The sequence below is a fragment of the Bacillus rossius genome, chromosome 5 (assembly GCF_032445375.1).
Source record: "Bacillus rossius redtenbacheri isolate Brsri chromosome 5, Brsri_v3, whole genome shotgun sequence".
NCBI classification, from domain to species: Eukaryota; Metazoa; Arthropoda; class Insecta; order Phasmatodea; family Bacillidae; genus Bacillus; species Bacillus rossius.
In genome coordinates this window covers 64604129-64622630 of record NC_086333.1, presented here as the reverse complement: position 1 = coordinate 64622630, position 18502 = coordinate 64604129, and the positions used below count along the sequence as shown (strand labels likewise).

At 40.1% G+C, this 18502-nt stretch overlaps 1 protein-coding gene across 1 annotated transcript in view; it reads right to left on the bottom strand.

Annotated features, from left to right (window-relative positions):
* Window positions 1-2502: 2502 nt before the first annotated feature.
* Window positions 2503-18502, bottom strand: part of LOC134532383 (PDF receptor-like) — a 51499-nt gene continuing 35499 nt past the window's right edge. The window contains exons 9-11 of the mRNA XM_063368819.1: window positions 17513-17598; window positions 14484-14667; window positions 2503-3658 (exon numbers count right to left, since the gene is read on the bottom strand). Of these exons, the coding sequence (XP_063224889.1) occupies window positions 3494-3658; window positions 14484-14667; window positions 17513-17598 (435 nt within the window). The 3' untranslated portion in view covers window positions 2503-3493. The remainder of the gene's footprint in view (window positions 3659-14483; window positions 14668-17512; window positions 17599-18502) is intronic.

Here is an 18502-nt window from a genome sequence, read left to right as displayed (position 1 = left end):
GTGGAAAGAAACAATGACGCTTTACATGACGTGTTATTGCTAGAACCTACTGTGGGGGTGGAAATAGGAAGGGAGGAATTGAGCAATGACTTGAATATATCGTGTGCGTGTGTGTGTGTGTGTGTGGGGGGGGGGGGAGAGAGAGAGAGGACGTAAATGCGAATGGTATAGAGCTTGAGGGGGAGAAAAATAGGAAACTAAAAACGCCAGCCATATTGTTTTAAACACTTTTCATGCCATAACAAATTTTTTCAACATATAGGCAATATTGGAAAATTGACATTCGATACCACAATGTCACACATTAAGTAATTTTCATAGATATTGACAGTATTCGTACAGTTGTAGACATTCCTGAAAATAAATTCGGTTCCTACTAAATACCAAAAGTATTCAGAAGGGAATATATTCGTAGCAGTTCTTTAAATGATTCGTGCATTGTGAAATTTTGATTTGATAAAACTTTTTGACATACGTCACTACAGTTTTGCAGATTTTTTAATGAAAAAAGGTTTAATAATGCAAAAAAAAAATAGAAAAACAAAAACGAAAGCATTAACCCATAAAGAACAAGCTCAAAACAGCTTATGTTGAACAGATGGACCGAATAATGAAACTAAACAGGTATCATTGAAAACACAACGACGACAGCACAGAAGAACACATTCAAACTTTGTATTTCAGTTGGCAAAATAAGTTCCGTGTAAGGAATTTAGTCATGAAAAATAAACAGCACAGATGAACGCTGTGGGCTGATAACGATGCCATGTCTCCATGGCAACGGCCATTTTATCGGTTGCTTGTAGTTTGGGTTGGATTTATCGATCAGTTAATATTTCAACTTAATTCTGACTTTTGTTATGTGGTTACTGTGTTTGTTAAGTGTTTTATTGCCTCGCAATCCGCAAACGTAAATCAAGTTATTCAGGCGCGAAGAATTGCAAATACGGAAATTCAAGCGGAACATCACAAAATTTTCAAAGGTGCACTCAGTTTGCGTTTAATGACGCGACATTTAATTCCGATCCTTTGATTGAGTACAAAAATTCAGAACCTTACTGTTCGTTTGTTTGTTTCTTCTAAAAATTGGTGAAATTTTGCACACTTAATCTTACAAACAAGAGGAAGGTCAATGTTTACGTGAAAATTTCGAGAAAACAGAGGTGTATGTGTGTTAGTGAGGCGGGATGATAAGCGCGACTCTCGCTGGTATTTCTAGCGCGCTATAGCCTCTAGCGCAAAGCTCTGAACTGGCGCGCAGTCTTCTCTTCGCCACATGATAGCTGTGATATTTGAGCGATGACCGTAACATTATATAGATGAGAAATGAAGATAAAGGTGTAATGCACGTCCCTTAAGTGCTTTCAAGAATTTGTACCGGTTGTTTTATGGCCAAAACTTACTCAATACATGCGTTTTAGTCATTTTAACTGTTCAAAAAATACAGTTTAAAAACTTAATCCGAAATCAAAAGTACTTTTCGGCCCTCACATAACTGCTTTTCATAAGCAGACCCCACTCGGGTATATTGAGTAGTTTTGAAATCGTGTTTTTTTCCCCTGAAGCTCTGCACACCGTGTGTGTGCCCGGGTAGGCGGAGCCCTTAAAACAGAATTTTGATACTACAAGACGAAAATGCGCTTTTGCGTTGTTGATGTTCTTTTCGTCTGCTGGCAACGCTTGGTTTTTTTCTTTTTCATTATTTCCCCTTCATTCGAGACTCGGCAGTGGCGTACACTCGTGGAGGGGCATGTATAATGAGTAGCGCGAGAGTTTTCCACCTGTAGACTACCGTAGTGAAGCACGGGTAGTTTAGTTATTTCCCGATAAATGGTTGCCCATAGCGAAGGCAGCTTTAAGATATAATTACTTTAATTTCAGCCCATCGTGAAATGAATTCACTTTTTCCCCCGGTCTCCGCTGATAATAAAAGAAACTTTGAAAAATATTTACAAAAATTTTAATTTAAAATAATTTAATGAAATTACGCCATTGCTGGTTTACACTGTAAATCTTCAAGAATGGATGGAAAAGATAAATACTTAAAACAAGACAATATCAACCAATGTATTATCTTGTTCTCCGTGTTTTTTTTTAAGTATTCGTCCTTCGTTGTCCATCCTTGAGAATTTTCTGTGCCAACCATTTGTAAACTAACAGCGGCATTTTATGGAATTGTTTTGAGATCAATCTTCCCCATTGCGTTAAAGAACGTCATATCACAACGCAACAAAGTCTAACCAAAAAAGTCCAATTTACGCGCGAAATGCAGGTGCCTCTAGGTAAAGGTAACATGGCAGACAATATCCAGAAATGTAGCAAAAAAGAAACTTCATTTTCCTTGTATTGGTGGAGGTCGAGATAGCTCAACGAAAGAAAGGTTCTGCTTGCCAGAACAATGTATTATTTGTTTGCATTCGGCGGGCGAACCAAACATACACAGTCAATTAAACACAAATATTATGTAGTGGCAAAGGATTTTGTTGAGCCAAAAAAACATTATTTTAAACTCAACTGTATATTTATAAACGCATTTTTTTACACGTGAATTCTGGATAGGCTTACAAAATATTTTGTCGTGTACAAACAACTAGGCATTTTTGTATCAGACAGACCTTTTCCTCTGTGTGGGTTAAGGTGAAATGTAGGCTTCTTTTTTCCACGCGGATGTTGAAGCTGTTTAGAACACAACAAAAATATCGGCAGGTGGAATCTGACGTTGTTTATACGGAGATGTGTTCATCTGGAACTTCAAAGAACTCTTGTTTACTTGAGATGCATGCTTCGTAAAGAATCGCAAATTTACTGTAACTTCTAACAGAAGTAGAGCCGCGATTATTTCACGGATTTATTTCACTACATGATGTACTTGACTTGCCATATTTTACTTTAGATGCTCTCACTAGCCTATAACATAGCCACACGCGATTGGGTTCCTCTTCTCCTCCTTTTTCACATCTGGCCCAGGATCATCAAGGGCACTGCAGTTCTGTCATCAACGCGAAGTAGATGCAATGTGGCAGCATAGAATTTCCGGGACCTCGGGTCCTTATATTTTTGGCGAAGGGCCTTATCGGATGGCCTGGGAGTTATGGAATAGTTCCCAGATATAAAGATGATGTGACGGTGAGGGAGGGGCTGGTAAAGGGGGGGAGGTGCTGGAGGGAAGCCCCTTCCCGGAATTTTCGAGACGTTTTCAAGCCAAACTGAATCTTAAATTTCGAGGGGTAAGTTTTGGCGAACTTTCGATTTCTTCACAAATGAATGCTAACGATCAAATGTCGATAAAAAAATCTCATCCTCACACGAGGCAGTAAAATCTTTGAAGGGTTTCTTAGTACGGAATCGAAAGTGCCTCCCCCCCCCCATCTACGTCCATATTGTTTATTAGATGAACTGGACGAGTGGAGCCACCCCCTGAGGAGATGTGTGTCATGGTTGGAGGCTGCTAGGTACAGGCAGTGGAGGTGAGCAGGCGTGCGTGTGAGGGAGGTCACCGCCGCAGCATCCCGGAGACGCTGGACCACCAGGAGGCACCGGCCCGGGGCGCCGCGGCGTCCTCGCCCGGCTCGCAGAGCTGGCTGTCGCCCAGTCGCGCCCTCTCGTAGCGCCGCGACACCAGGTAGTGGCCCGCCCACTGCCACACGCTCTCGTACACCTGCGGCGGGCACGTACCCTGTGCTGCTTCCACCACCCTGGTCCGCTGTCCGTCTCTTGCCTGGTCAGCCGGGCGATGGGTGGTCCTAGCCTCTGGTCACAGCTAGGGTCACCTGTATTTCGCGATTTCATTTCATGTCAAGGTGTTTCACAAAACACTGTAGCTTTTTCTAAGAGACCCGGAAAAATTCGCGCATTCATTTCGTGTTTGGCTGAAATTCAAACTTGTGTACATTTCTGCTGGTTCTGCTATTGGCTCGCAGTTTAACTGGAACTCTCTGGGCCGATGAGAGACTATCGATCAAAGAAGCGTCGAATCACAAGCTACCCAGTGGAGACGCCTCGCAATTTACCTAGTACCCAATGAACACGCGTGTTTACTTGAGAAATGCAGGGGATAATGGAGGCTATCCTAGAGGTCATTGAATCCGCGAATTTTGCAGGTCCCTAGTCATGGCAAATTGTGAGGGTGCAGCAGTACGGTGACCACATTCTCATTGGCCCCGTCAAGAGCGGGACGACACCTCTCATCGACCTCAGTCAATAACCACAGGAGAAAAGCTACAGTATTTTGTGAAATACCTTGACACGAAATGTACCTATTCGCGAAATACAAGTGTCCCTAGTCATAGCTAAAGCTCTAACACCTTCCCCGATAAAACAAGAGGGGAGCAATCCCCATACAGCTCTGGCTTTTTGCAACGGCTCTGTAGGTGACTCACAAACTACCCTTCAAGGGCGCTGACTTTGGAGGGAAGGTGGAGGATAGGCCGGCCTTCGGGTCGGAAAACACTGTTCGTCTCAACGACTCTTGGCTAAGGGCAGGAAAAAATCTGAATTCCTATTAGACAGCAACAAGGTACACTTTCACCAACGGTTTCTCCCTTGTGATTGGCCGCCGTGTCGGAGGGAGAAGTCGTCGCCTTGTCCGACCGAGCCACTCAGGACTAGTTCGCTTCCGCACTGAATTACTGTGGTTGGTTGTGAAACGATCGGAAATGAACTCACCCAACCACGGAACACGGACGATGCTACAGTGGTTTTAACTTTCGACTGGTCTCGGAATATTTTCGCAAAATACGCATGCCCCTGCTACTGTTGGCCAATTAGAAACCCTCAGCCAAAATAAGTATAGACTCACAAGTAGCAGTGCCAGGATTTTGTGAATGACAGTGTTCAGTATAACCATTACATCATTTTAATGAGCAAGTTTTCTTAATAATAGTTTTATTTTAAAGGAAATTAACTGTCACAATTAAAATCTCAGAGAGCAGTAGACTTCTAAATCTTGGACGTAAGTATACATACAAAACTACAAGTGATGGATTTGTTTTTGAGAAAAGAAAAGCTGAATATTTATTATTTTGGTTTTGATTTAATCGTTTCCAATTCTCTTTTCCACCATCAAATCTTTTGAGATTTCGTTAAAACAAGTCGCAAATACATATATATCTGCAATGAAATAAATAAACTACGTAGATTAAAAACTTGTATGAAAGACACGCTTACAGAAATACGTGTGCAAACCGGGATCAAATATAGAACTGCTTGGAAACACAATTCCTGTAGCGACTGTGCATTAGTCATGTCGGTCTATAATGAAGCCCACTGAGGAATACGATAACCCTTCTAAAATAATCTGTCTGTAACTAATTGTCTTGTTCTGTCTTTCCTTGTGTTTATTTTTAATCTTTGGAGGATGGGGTCCCAACCCCACGGATCTCTCTGCAAGTAGGGAGGGGAAAAATTCGCAGTTTCAACGACCTCCAGGATAGACTCCACTATCGTATGCACACTCGTGTAAACGTCACCTGTTCATTGGCTGCTGTACTTGTGAGACATCTAAGCCGGGTAATTCGTGATGATACGTCTTTGTGATGATACGTCTTTGATTGAAGTTCTCTAATTGCCAACAGTATTATGACAGTGAGCCAATAGCAGAAGAAGCACCAATGTATAATTATTTGAAATCTAGCATATCACTAAAATAATCCAGTAATAATTACAGTCTCTAATCAATAATCATACATCTTGTTGGTAGAGGTAGAGAAATCTCGCGGATTTATTTGGTCGCAAACTATAATGCAAAACTACATAATCTTGCACTATGGTCATGATTCGATCGCATTCGATTGGACACACCCTTTTGCGATCGTGAGCCAATGATGTCTAGCTAGGAAAGAAAAGTGAATCAGGTAGTGCCAATTAACAAGAACAGAAGGTTATCGCAGGGAAATCAGCCAATGTAAACTTTGGTAGAAATTTAAAATTGAATTTTGATTTAGAACTTAAGTCCGGTGCCAAGCGAATACTCCCCGATATTTCCCGGGTCTGTACTCACGGACGTAGATCCTGAAAAAAAAGGGGGGGCAGGAAAGTCAGACACCCCCTCCCCTGGAACTAAAACGCATCTCACTGAGAGGGGCAAATGTAACTGTCAAACAGGCACAATACAATTAATAATAATAATAATAACACCAAAACTGTGCCTAGAGACGAGGAAATTTTGCGTATTCGTTTGGCGTCAGGCTAAAATTCACAGTCCTATACTCCACCCAAATACGTTTTCATATTGGCTGATATCTTACAGCAGATACTCTCCTTCTTTTGAATGGGTGGATGTGATTAGGCCACTCCACAACTGGATGGTAGCTGACTGGACCACAGTCGTAGAGGGGAGTGTCGGGAGAATTGTGATCCACTTGCCAAATGAATTCAAATGTACGCATGTTTGCAGTCTGCGTTCTTGTAACCAAAAGAATAGCGAAATATCCGTGCCTCTAACTATGGTATTCGGACCAATTTTCTAATATTATTATGTTCTCCGCTTACACTGCATGCACACACATGGGCCTAGACAGCCCCTAGCGAGATGTCTTGCGTTGGTTCACGCACAAAACTCTTGGGCCGCAAATTTCACATGCTCGGCTACTTAGTCAAAATATTTCAACTTAATTAAGCAAGAACGCTGCTCACAAAACACCCAGAGATTTTCCGAATTTACAGATATCTTCGTGAAATTACGAATCCTCAGTTTACTTTATTTCAACCCGAACTCACGGGAAACTTTCCTTGAGAACAAACACAATATTTAAAGTATTTGTTCAATCAACGTTCTCAGAGAAATTGTTCATTGCTCATCCCCCAACATAAGACGGTTGCATCCCTTTTTTTTTCCTCCTGAGACTACTGCACGTACCCTGAATGGACTATACGGGTCAGTAAGACTTCAAAATCCTTTCTCCGTGTTTAAGAAAACATTATTATTTATGTCTTGGTTAGTTTAAATTCAAATGTTTTATGTCAAAAGGAATTTTAAAACCGTTAAAACTATAGCATTACATAGATTAAAAAACTTTTTAAAAGCTATGTTTAATATCTTATACGTAAGTTAAATCAGGTTTATCTTATGTGCTAATTTTAGTTGTTAGTTTTATATTTTCTATTGATTTGTTAATTTTGTTTTTAAGTATTTTTTGTTTTTCTGAGCTATAGTTTTTATTAAGCTAATCTTGCATATACCTACTTAGTAAATATATATGTGGTTAAGTGTAAGACAATGCGGCACGTCTTAACTTGACCACTTGAAATAAAAAAAATCTCCTTTCTTCCACGCGGATGTTTACGCTATTTACAACATAACAAAAACATCGTAAGTCAGAATCTAGCGTTGTTTATAAGAAAATATGTGTTTATCTGAAACTACAAACAACTCTTGTTTATTTGAGGTTCATGCTTCGTAAATACAGTAAATTTACTTTAACTGCTGACAGAAGTAGAGCTGCGATTATTTCATGGTTTTATTTCACTATAGGCTGGACTCATCTTGCCTATACATGACCGAGCAATTTTTTTAGAGCTTCAATTAGTAGATAACAAGTTCACACGTGGTTGGGTTCCTCTAAAAAAATTCAGCCAGAATAAAAAGGCAGTGCATATGAATGACATAACGACGACAAGACCAGTATAATTACAGAAGGAAAAAAAAATGAAAACAAATCCGTACAACACACCGACGCTCAGGCGAACCGCACGGACGAACACAGTAGGCTTTCAACGAAAAAAAACAAAACATTTGCGACGTTTCGGGAACTGGCATCCGCTCCCATCATCAGACGCAGACATACAAACAATGGTGTCCGTTCAAGGTATCATGTCAAATCAATCTTCACCATTGCAAGAATAATTCATAAAACTTTTAAAAAATTCTTGGTCATACTGTACTTTAACGCTGATTCCTAGCTGATGTGGTGTAAACATCTTTGTTTTACAAAACTCACTTCAAGATCCCATTTTTACGATTATTCCTAGCGTTATCGTTACCAGCTATTGAACAAACTTATAACTAGAGACCGGAAAAATTCGCGATTTCAATGACCTGTAGGATGGACTCCATGATCCTCTATGCACTCGGGCGAATTATGTCTGCTCATTGGTTACTGACTCGCAGCTCCTGTTAAATGGGATGCTCGTCATTCGCCACTTCTTTTGTTTACATTTTTTTCATTGGCCTAAAGTCCTTCAGATATACTGTGGCCCAATCACCGAAGCAGCGAAATTGCCAACTTTTTTGGATTCTAGCCTATCGTGAAATGAACGCGCGAATTTTTCAGGTCTCTACTTATAACATTAGCACTCATGCAGCTACGGTATTTTTTTGCTACCAACTGCTGACCAGAGTGACTCTTAGCTTTATAACAGACACACGCTTCATAGATTCCATGATAAAGACTAGACATTCCTAATAATCTGATGTCAACAAGGCAATGTGCGTTTGTTTACAATTAGTCTCAGGGATACGACTTTGGTTAAAACTATTACCATTAAGGTAATAATTTGATTCAGAACTAAAAAAAACTATTACTGAACTTAAACGTGAAATAAGTGTAGTAAGAAGTTAATACGTCATAAACCCACTGGTTGAATCCACCACGCCAGATGGTTGTGACGGTTGTTACTGGTGAACAATCTGTTTAGTTGGCGTATGATCTACGTCCCTATTTAACATGTATTGGCTCTGATTTCTAATAAGTAAAAAGTGCTCCAAATGAGTGTAAGTAGGGGGATAAAGCCCTGCCATTTAGGATTTTTCCATATTTTTTGCTATAATTCTTGTTTTGAACTATTCATCCCAATTTTTGGCATGTCAAAGCATAAATCAAATCTCTCATACCTTCTGTACCTTGTTGTAACTACGTGTTTACTAACAGTGCCGCGAGGAATCAACTTGTTACTTCACGTGGGTGACCACAATTGTTATGATGATCAAACCAGCTCACAAGTGTTGACTTAAACAAGAATCCAAAGCTAAGTACTACGCCATTGTCAAACCCAAAAGTTTAGCACGGAAGCTATATTTAAAGCGGTATAAAAATATATGAAATTGCCTGATGGCGAGGCCGTATCTCCCTTAACTGCTCAGCTTAGATGATGGATCAATGCAGCATGTTTCATATACAAGAAATTTTGATTCATCAATGGATTTTTGCTGACGTGATGTAAACTTTTGGACATACGCCATTTCTAAGCACTTGTATGTCTCTAGAAGAAAACTACAAAAAACCCAAAAGACAAAAACACAAATTAAGCAAAAAATTGCTGTTGTCAACAGGATATAAACACCACATAATATTCCATAACAGGAATATGGTCAACAAACAAAGAAAAACAAAGAAAAATGGACTAAGAGAACGAAAAAAAACACAAATGATGACAGCACAAAAATATTGAACCAAAAAAAAAATTCAGCACAACAATTGAAACGAGACAAAAATACGACAAAACGAAAATACGAAACAAACACAACAGTTTTGAAAAACAGAAACACGCGACGTTTCGGGAACTGCTATCTGCTCCCGTCCTCAGGCAGAGACGCGCATGGTACGAAAACACAGGTGCTGATTTTCCAATAGTAATTCCAGTCTCAGCGCAGTAATTTACAAGTTAGTAAACACTCTTTATTTTTTAAGATTTTTCAATCACTATCGTTTCACGGATTCAGATTTGTAGAGTAGAAATAAAAAATGAACAGGCTTAACGTATGTTTCAACATGATGATGAAGATGATGATGGAGCTCTGATGAGGCACAGTTACGGAAACGATCTGTTCCCTTTTCCTTTCATCAGGCACAAGCAGACTTATTTCGTGTGTGTGTGGACAGAGTGGCTTACCTTGAAACAGGTGAAGGACTCGGACAATTGAGAATGGCAGCTCGTCAAGTCTAAGGTTGAATCCGATGTTTGGAAAGCGAGCGGAGGTGAGTCCTTCACCGACATCAGGGGAGATATCTGGGTCAAGAGGCCGCGCTTCACGTTCAGTCGCGTCCGCAGTCGAACCAAGAGTTCGCGCGGTCCGATTCTAATCTGCTTGGTTTGAAGGCTTCTGCCGAAACACGTGAAAGCGTGAGTTGTGACTTGAGTCGCCCGCCTGTTCAGGAGTGTATCTGTGTATAGTGGGGTGGGATGATAAGTGTGACGCTCGCTGGTGCTTCTAGCGCGGTATCGCCTCTACATAAGTGCAAGGCTCTGAACTGGCGCGGTGCCTTCGCGCCGACAACTGTGAAATTTGAGCGGTGACTGTAACACTATATGAAGGCGAAATGAGGATAAAGGTGTATTGTAAGTCTCTTAAATGCTTTCAAGAATCTGTAATTGTTTTGTGATGTCTAAATAATAATCTGAAAACACGCCTTTTAGCCACTTTAACTCTTTTAAAAATACCGTTTAAATCTTTAACTGGTAACAAAACTACTTATCGGCCCTCAGCGAATTTTTAAATGTTTTTCGTAAAAAGGCCCCACGCGGATATCTTGAGCAGATTTCAAATAGCGTGGTTTGTCCTGAAGCTCTGCGCACCGCGTGTGTGCCCAGGTAGACGGGGGCCTTAAGGGCCCTTATAGGTCTCGCCTACCTGGGCACACACACGTAGTGCCGAGCTGCCGAAGAAACCACGCTGTTTGAAAACTGGTCAAGTTATTAAAGTGTGTTTACTGTTTACAAGAAGCATTCAAGAATACACTAAGGTCATGTGAACAGTCCTGTTTCCGTATTTTTTTTTAAACGTCTTTAAATGTCTCTCAAAAAGAGTGAGAATGGCTAAAACGCCTTTCTGGTTCAGGATGATTTCTACACTGTTAGAAATTACAGTAAATGAAAATTTTAACCCAAATAAACGAAAACTTCTTCGTAATTTCAGACAGCTGAATTTTCGTAGAAACTACGCCGTATTTTGACTTCCAAGTTGTATGCTTCGTTCTAAACAAAGGCAAACACACACATTGACAAAATAAGAGTGTTCTTGCTGTAGACTTAAACGGTTTTTCTTTAATGTTTTATTTATGTACACCAAGAATATTCTTTTGAGTTCGTGTTAATAGTAAAAGATTAAGTTCACGAAGATAGCCGTAAAGTTTCGATGAGCCTTGGATAATTTGTAACCAGCTTTCTTCGTAAATTAAAGGTGATAATTCTTAACAGTTTAGGCATGAAACAACCAGTAAAGATTCTTGAATTCACTCAAGGGACTTGCATTTCACCTTTATCTTCATTTATCCGCACATATAATGTTTCGGTTACCACTGATAGCTACGACGAGAAGACTCCGCGCTAGTTCAGAGGCGACACCGCGCTAGAAGCACCAGCGAGCGTCGCACTTATCATCCCGCCTCACTGACACAGGTACACCCCTGAATTGTCGACATCGGGGAGGAGCTGAATTGTTGCCCCTTGGAAGGGCAGCCCTTCAGGATTTTTCTGGCAATGGTATGTTAGTACAGCGACTGGAAGGGCAGCCCATCCAATTTCTGAAAACATGTTTCTTTAAGTGTTTAAATAATCCTGAAAACTTTCCCCTTGGAAGGGCAGCCCATCAGGATTTTTCTGACAGTAGTGTTTTTGAAAGGTTATCTGAATTGTTGCCCCTTGGATGGGGGCAGCCCTTCAGGATTTTTCTGACAGTGGTTAGTTTAGGTTAGGGCAGGGCAGGTTAGGTTAGGTTAGGTCACTTTACAAACTAACCACTGTCAGAAAAATCCTGAAGGACTGCCCATCCAAGGGGCAACAATTCAGACAACCTTTCAAAAACACTACTGTCAGAAAAATCCTGATGGACTGCCCTTCATAGGGGCAAGTTTTCAGGATTATTTAAACACTTAAAGAAACATGTTTTCAGAAATTGGATGGGCTGCCCTTCCGGTCGCTGTACAAACAAACCATTGCCAGAAAAATCCTGAAGGTCTGCCCTTCCAAGGGGCAGCAATTCAGTCGCCCCGACATCGGTGTCATCAGAGACTTCGAGCCGGAGAAGACGTGATAACGAAGCACTGGCGGAAAAGAGCGCACTCCGAGGGAAACTCACCAGATCACGGAAACGTCCGCCACGTTCTGCATTCCGGTAATCGAACCCGGACCCCTGTTGATGGACATCGAGTTATCCGACCACCCAACCACCACGCGTGAAAATAGAAGTTGTCACCGGTGCTCCACCTTGGAATGTGTGTGACGTCGGGACTTTCACGTTCTTTAAATTATTCATGCAATGGAGAATTTTGATTTAGTACAATAATTTCTTGGACATACGCCATTGAAGTTTTGCACTGTTTGTCATGGAAAAACACAAATTAAGAAATAAAAATGAAAAAATAAATCCACAGAGAAAAAGCCTAAACCAGCTATGTCGAACAGATAGACGCATGATGTACCTAAACAGGTATTATGAACAACACAACGACGACTACACGGATGAACACATTCATTTTTTTAAATATCAGACCGCACAAGAATTACGTTGAAGGAATATTAGTGATGTAAAAAATTATAACAGCACAGACGTGCACAGTGGGCAAACAACGAGACAGATTCAACAATAACAGTAAATGCAGGAAGACAACGAAACCTGGACAAACGCAGCAAATATACGAGCACAGCGATGAAGATAAACAGATATTACGGACAACTTAAAATACAACGCCGGCGAACACAGTAGGTTTCCTACGACTAAACAGTTTCGACGTTTCGGGGAATGGCATCTGTTCCCGTCCTCAGGCCCAAACAAGACTCATACGTTTTTATTGATTATAAAGGACTCTGGAACACAACAAAGAGTCGGAAACGTTTTATCGATCCTCGCCTCGTCGAATGAGCGTGGTGTTTTAGAAATTACAACCACCGAATTACCTCTTTTGGACTCTCTGACTTCATCTACCACGTGTTCCTGATATACCAGACATTTCTACAGGGGAGCAAATCTGGAGGATTCTTTGGAGTAAGGGGGGGGGGGGGGGTTTGCGGGTGAGTTTTAACCGACACGAGTCACCTCTGGATACGTTGCATGTATGTCGTTTGCTACCTATAAGTTTGTATATATGTATACATTAAAAACAAATTTTAAAAATATACAGAACGTGTTCCATGAAACATATTTTGGACGTTTATATTTATCAAAAACCCATTCCAAAGTACGCTTTTGCAAGCAGTGAGGGGTCTCTTAATTCCCCGTGCAACCCCCCTCCCTCCTATCGCTCGGGATCTACGCCCAAGCTTTTCTGTAATGTAGGCTCGACAGGCTAAAGCAAATAATTTTTTCTTCTTCTCAAAATCACATTTTTGAATATTACACTTTTTATTGACATTATGGATGGAAGAATATTCATAAAAAAAAGTCTGAACTAACGATATCGCAATGAGAAGTACAGGTTGTCCATAAAATGAGTCCCAGTTTCAATGACATTATAACAGTTAATTTAGAACATTTACAGCAAATCATACGTCAAATCAAAGGTAAACTAACGTAATTTTTCTTACAAATGTTCAATATGTGCACCTTTAGCTAAACGGCACACTTCCAACTTAAAAGTCCAATTCTTCCCGCGTTTAGGTTAACAACTCCGGAGTATTGGAAGCAATGGCCTCTCTGCGTCTCAACTCTGGAAAATCATAAGGCAGTGGCCGAACGTAGACACGATCTTTTATAAAGCCCCAAATGGAAAAAAAAAAATTGCATGGCGTTATGCCAGGTGAACGTGGAGGCTAGCGCAAAAAAAAAAAAAAAGGAACTCACTCATAGCGACCATCGGCGGATATTTTTGCCACATGGGTGTTCACGATTAAACTTTAAACAAAACTGAAATAACTACAGATTCACTCTAAGCAAATTGCAGGACACAAAACGCTTTACGCTAAGGGTCGCCATTTGGCAAAGGGGACGCTGCAAGCGAGAAAACAACAAAGCAGTAAGTACTAACGCTTATCTAAATCTGTTTTGAGTTACTTCTTTAAGCGTGACCTCGAACCAAAACTCTACAAACGGTTTACAGTTGATACTACCAAACAATTTCTAACTGGGACATTCTTTTATGGACATTCTGCACATGCATCTGAGGAAGTAGAGACATTCGTAGAACATATTCTCTGCTTTGCAAAGATTAATAAACAATAGCAATGATGAAGTAAGGACTGAACCAGAGATTAGGAAATGATACAGATGGAGCATTAGGCCCGTCAGACGCGAAGAAATTTTTTTATCCCCAATTATTTTTTTGGTGAAGGTATTTTTTTTTAAATTAATATCAGCTGTTCCGGCCTGCTTTTATTAATGGCTGTAGTTTAGCTGTTCGGAACAAAATTTATATCAAAAAGGACCAAAAAGGAATCTTCATAACACAAAACAGATGTAATGATATTTTTCCCTCCAATTTAACCTCCGAAGCAGGTACAGCTGATGAATTTGCAGACAAACGGTACGTGTGGTACACACGGAAGTCTAGTCTGGGGAATCCTCCATCTGTACGCCGGCCCGGGCATTGGGAGGGGGGGGAGACAGGACGCACCTCCCGGCGCAGGAGGCAGTAGAGCAGCGCCGCGAACAGCCCCTGGAAGCCGCGGAAGACGCGGTACGAGTAGACCCACAGCTGCATCTGCCACAGGCTGCGCGGGCGGGACGCGTTGGAGGCCAGGTAGGCGTCGCTGACCAGCAGCAAGGGCAGCAGCACCAGCTCCAGCTTCGCCGCCCTCCTGCGAGCCGCGCACACACATAACTTAGAAAGTCACAACTTAGAACTGTCATAACTCAGAAAACTTGGAAAAATCCACGTAACTTAGAAACACACAACTTAGAAAGATCATAACTTAGAAATACACAACGCAGAACCACACAACTTAGAAACGTCATAACGTAGAAAGTTACAACTTAGAACTATCATAACTTAGAAACACACAACTTAGAACTCTCATTACTTAGATACACGTAACTTAGAAACACACAACGCAGAACCACACAACTTAGAAAAGTCATAACGTAGACAGTCACAACTTAGAACTATCACAACATAGAAACATACAACTTAGAACTGTCATAACTTAGAAACACGTAACTTAGAAACACGCAACGCAGAACCACACAACTTAGAAACACACAACTTAGAACTGTCATAACTTAGAAACACGTAACTTAGAAATACGCAACGCAGAACCACACAACTTAGAAACGTCATAACGTAGAAAGCCATAACTTAGACAATTCTAAGTTATGTGTTTCTAAGTTGTGTGTTTCTAAGTTGTGTGTTTCTAAGTTGTGTGTTTCTAAGTTATGACAGCACCCCCCTGCGAGCCACGCACACACGGTCCTGACACGGACCATGGGGGATGCCTTCATTTCACAGACGAGAGAGCCACACCCGAAGTTCCCCCAAGTTCGTGCTCGCTTTCCCCCCCCCCCCCCCCCCCCCCCCGGTTCTATCTCATTGTATAAACCTGTGTGGCATTAAATTTTGCGGTCGATTAGGATAGGTTAGCTACATTATAAATACTTTAAAACATTTTGGATGGTGGTTGGTTATATTAGGTAAGTATAGCTACATTAAAAATACTGTGAAATCTTTTTATGGTTGCTTAGCAAATAACTTTTTAATATGTAGCTATCCAGGGCTAGGAAACCGTTTACATGATTTAACAGTATCTTTAATGTAGCTATCCAAACCAAATCAACAGTCCACAATGTTTTAAAGTATTTATAATGTAGCTAACCTAACCTAACTGACCATTAGTTATCATAAGTTACAATGAACAAAAAAAGAACCGAAGATGCACGATCGGGCGCTTGGCTCTCTCGTCTGTGAAAAGAAGGCTTCCCACGCGAAGATCCCACAAGCCTTCTCGAGCGAGCTACGACAGTCATTACCGTGCAACACCGGCATTTGTTAGGAGTGATTTCGTGCACGGAGCGAACATGTGTGACAACCACGGTGCTGCCATCTGCGGCGGATGACGCGAACCAAAGTTCACAAAAGTCAAAAGGGAAACTTTTTTATTATTAGCTCTTTAATGAATTTTAACAATATGGGTAGGATTTTAATAAAAATTCCTTTTTGAAAATCAGGCCCAAAGCCGGTTTTTTTCCCCAAGGCTATTCCGCTTTTATCTGAGCCGTTTTATTACATAGTTTGAAATTTCGGTCTGCAAATCGAATGAATTGATTGTCTAGTTGAAAAAAAAAATTTGCTCGGCATAAATTAAGTTTCAAGTGTAGTATTATAAGTGTATTTGCAACATGAGAACACACGAATTAGCTCGTTACCGAGGTTGGATGTTGCACACCTCTGACAAGAACTGAAAGACTCGTTCACATTGTTTTTTTTTTGTCTTTTAATGGCTAATGAGCACAGCTTTTTTTCTATGTATAATGCAAAAAAAGTTTTTAAAACGGGTATTCTGATTCCAGTTTGCCGAGTTTATTCACACATGTTTGTAAATTATGTTCTGTTTTTCCTTCTCTGTTCGTACTCTTTCTACCCTTTTTTCTTCTGCATTTGAATGCCCGTGATCTCGTAGTAATAAGGATGTTACAGTTAGTTACGTGTTCTACACAAATGTAGCTTAACAGTGTGATTGCGATGTCACAAGACGTACGAGTTATCATTCGACATCTAACAGTGGTATCTGATGATTCTCCATTAAATGTTATGTAGCCATAGCACAAAGCGAACATAATTGTTTCCTAAATCTCGGCCCCAACTGACCATTTGAATTTTTTCTTTGGTTTTAATTTTAGACACTTGAATGTGTTAACTAGATGATGAAACAAAAAAAATGAATTTATAGTAATTAGGATAACGACGTAGTTAGTAAGGTGAAAGAAAATTTATAAATGATATTTTTTCATGATATTTAACAAACGTCGCATTAAATGGAGTATGAATCCAATGAAAATAAAAATGGCTGCAAAATGAAAATTTTATGTAGTGACACATTCGTAGAAAATGACCTAAATAAAAATTGGTTGTCTGTAAAGTCGGTTTACGGACGATAGTTTAACGTGACAACGTCATAACAAAACATTGATGAAATGATTGCATACTTCTATGAATAAAATTAAATAATTTTTATTGAATTATCACTATTTTGTATGGATACAAAGAAGGAGTGAAATGAAATCTACAATTTAATTGATAAATTTACTTTTATTTCTACTCATTAATTCAAATATGTTTATTACTTTAACGAAGAGATTATTTTAACTAAAACTTTTATACATGTTTGCTATTGAACTTCTTCCAATCTGTGTTATTCTGTTAAGGATAGGACGATGATAGGAAAAAATGGAAACGAATGGGAGTGTTTCAAGTTTAATGTGCCTCGGAAAAGTCAAATCGATGGTTGTTCCAATCGAGTGGAAGAGAGAATGTTGCGGCGCAAGCGTACAATGAGTGTAACGGGACACCTCGTAACGGGATAATGTGCGTAACGGGACACTTTTTCGTGCGTGCAGCCGGCGTTCATCGATTTATTAGACGTTGTCACGTCAAAACGCAAATGAAACAATGACCTGGCAGGTCGACCCGAGAGTTAAAAAAGGGCTTACCTGGCCTTGTCTATGTCCTCGGACTGCGAGTCCTTGTGCTTGGTGGACACTAGCCTGATGGTGTTCGCCAGAAGGCCGACAGCTAACTGGAACAAAGCGTTATTCACAGCATTAAACAATAACAGAAAGAAAAATAACAAACGGAAAGGCAGTCATGTGGACTGTCGACAGAAGTGAAAACTTAAAACTTTGTTTTTAAATGTGTAATGTGTAGGGACCGGAAAAATTCGCGGGTTCAATGACCTCTAGGATGAACTCCATAGTTCTACGTACACTCGGTCAAATGCCACCCACTCATTGGCTGCTGTCGTGTGAGACGTTCCAGTGTAGCAGCCTGTGATTCGATAAAGCTTTGGTTGGGTGTTTCTCATTGGCCCAGAGTCACCCAGGTGAGTTGTGAACCAATAACAGAGGCAGCACTGAGGTATAACGATTTGTATTTTAGCCTATCACGAAATGAATTCGCAAAATTTTCCGGTCTCTAGTGATGTGACATCATTTCTACGTAAATAAAAAAAATTGGTTGTCTGTAAAGTCGGTTTACGGACGATAGTTTAACGTGACAACGTCATAACAAAACATAGATGAAATGATTGATCCAGAAGAAAAGGAAATATCATATTCGGCCTGAGACTGAGCCGTAATAGGTTTTTGCAACCAAACCATTTAGACATTAAAAATATTATATTCTTTGAGGAAGAATTTTTTTTATAAATTTTTCTATCTTTTGAATGATAAAATCTACCTCTGCATACTTTTATGACTAAAATTGAATCAATTTTATTGAATTATCAATATTTTGTATGGATGCAAAGGAGTGAAATGAAATGTACAATTTAATTAATAAATTTACTTTTATTTGCATTCATTATTCAAATATATTTATTACTTTTGAAATGTTACGTGCGCCGTATTTATTTTTACAAGTACAAAAATTATTTTGGCACCTGCCGGGATTCGAGCCGACAACCTTACAATTAGAACATAGCG